The sequence below is a fragment of the Myotis davidii genome, unplaced genomic scaffold (genome assembly GCF_000327345.1).
Source record: "Myotis davidii unplaced genomic scaffold, ASM32734v1 scaffold914, whole genome shotgun sequence".
Taxonomy (NCBI): domain Eukaryota; kingdom Metazoa; phylum Chordata; class Mammalia; order Chiroptera; family Vespertilionidae; genus Myotis; species Myotis davidii.
The window spans coordinates 1,100,414-1,102,666 of NW_006285484.1; the positions used below are offsets into that span (position 1 = coordinate 1,100,414).

Genomic DNA, 2,253 nt, shown 5'->3' on the forward strand with positions numbered 1-2,253 from the left:
AGCAACAACTGTAATAATCTGAACAATAAAGATTTAATTTAAAAAAAAGAAGAAGGCTCTCTATGGCTTTTGATTGGTGCTTGACTTAATCGCTATCATGGAAAGCAACATAATCCTGAGATGCCCAATTCAGTTTCTAAATTCAACTCAGTTTTTAAGTTTCAAAGCTCTTTTCCTTCCCAACACTGACTGAGAAGCTGTTTCAGCAACAGCACCCAAGGCCTTCCCCTCCCAGCTCTAGTCAAATACTCCTCCCCTCCAACATGCCTCTCAGAGGGCCATCTCTACACCAGCCAGGGCTTCTTCTCCCACCTCATGGACATTCGCTTGAAAGCTATTCTCTGGCTAGTGATAGAGAGTGCAGGACTAAAGAAAGGTCTTTGGATTTTCTTTTAAAACTAGAGGCCCGGTGCACAAAATTCGTGCACTGGAGGTTGTCCCTCAGCCCAGCCTGCACCTTCTCCAACCTGGGACATCCCTCTCACAATCCAGGACTGCTGGCTCCTAACTGCTCGCCTGCCTGTCTGCCTGATTGCCCCTAACTGCTTCTGCCTGCCAACCTGATCACCCCCTAACTACCCCTCTGCCAGCCTGATTGACACCTAACTGCTCCCCTGCCGGCCAGATCGCCCACAGCTGCCCTCCCCTGCTGGCCATCTTATGGTTGTGGGCACCACCATCTTTGAGGGCGTGGCAGTCAATTAGCATATTCCCTCCTTATTGGCTGTGGTCACCACCATCTTTGGTCGGCCCTCACTAACACTCCTGCCGGCCTGGTTATCCATTTGGTTGCGATGGTCGCTTAGGCTTTTATATATATAGATGTGTTTTGATTATTGATTTCAGAGATAGAGAGATAGAAACGTAGATTGGCTGCCTCCCACTGCCCCACCTAGGGATAAAGCCTGCAACCTAGGCATGTGCCCTGACTGGGAACCTAATTGTCAACTTCCTGTGCATGAGATGACACTCTACTAACTGAGCCACACCTGCTCATCAGTCTTTGGCTTTTCATTTGCAAGAGAGAAAGAGTTTCTTTCTCAGAGTATGCTGCAGCAAGACGTGGTACTTCTCCTTATCAGGTACTCCACGGTTCCAGTCATACATATTGCTATTCAGTTCAAGGTGGAGATCCACAAGTGGCCGACTTCTGGAGGGAAGGAGAAAAACGAAAGTGAATGGCATGCAAACATCAAAGAGGAGACAGATTGTCATTAGGGTGAAATGAGCCAACTGAATAGGGTAGTGAAGACCTGGGGTGGGGAGGGAGTAGGAGCTGGGGCGGCAGAAGGGAAGGGGAGATATCTGTAATACTATCAGCAATAAAAATATTTTTACTAGTGGCCTGGTGCACGAAATTGTGCACATTGAAAGGGAATTAATTAGAGGAATGTAATTTGGACTCACTATCTAATATCAATAATATGTAAATGTGAGGCAGTCTGCATTTCTGAAATTCAATGACATGAATTTTAGCTATTACTTTGCCAAATAAATGGAATTTACAGATATCATTTAAAAGAGCACTCAGCTTAATATTAAAAACTCCGGCTACCAAGTCAGGTCTGTTTTCAACTTTTTGACAGCATCATAAATTGTTTGCAATATCTGCCCATTTGGGGTTGCATGTCATGGTTACGAATAAATCGGGCTTGCCATACTTCGTTACAATTGCCATAGCTTCCTGATATTGCTGCTGCATATTACTGGGACTACCCTCAGAAGATGATGGAAGTATTATTATTTTACCAGTCAGCACATTGTCATTTTCAGATCTAGATTTGAGATAATCCATGAAACCACTATATTTTTCAACTCTCAACTTAGATTGATTTGCTTTGATGAAATTTATCCAAATGGCCTCCATTTTTGAATACGAATCCACGATAAAATGTTGAATTAATTTTCCTGCATTTAAAATAGGATTAAACATGTCCTGAACAGAGAAATGAAATCCATAATACTGCATTTGTGTGACTCGTGTCCTTACATTTTGTCTAGTATTATTGTCGATTACACTGTTGTCTCTGAGTCTTAATGCAATATCTGTTCCCCAGCCTTTTTCACCATGTGGGAAAAAAATAGGATATGTCATTGTATATAGGATGGTGTATATGTGTTTTCTCACTTGATATATTCTCTTCTGTGAAAAGTATTGGCAATATTGAAATACAATTCCAAGCTTTGTGAACAAAAAGGAACATTCATTTACAAAAAAAAAAAAAAAGCCAAAAATAAACAAAAACAAACATA

At 41.9% G+C, this 2,253-nt stretch overlaps 1 protein-coding gene across 5 annotated transcripts in view; it reads right to left on the bottom strand.

Moving 5' to 3' along the window:
* Positions 1 to 2,253, bottom strand: part of CFLAR (CASP8 and FADD like apoptosis regulator) — a 63,411-nt gene that overhangs the window by 3,545 nt on the left and 57,613 nt on the right. For 3 of the 5 annotated variants that reach the window (XM_015559142.1, XM_015559140.1, XM_015559146.1), the window contains one exon: positions 990 to 1,150. In XM_015559142.1, the coding sequence (XP_015414628.1) occupies positions 1,012 to 1,150 (139 nt within the window). In that variant the 3' untranslated portion in view covers positions 990 to 1,011. Of the gene's footprint in view, positions 1 to 47; positions 61 to 989; positions 1,151 to 2,253 lie in introns of those variants that run through there. The other 2 variants (XM_015559141.1, XM_015559144.1) reach the window with 2 other exon arrangements.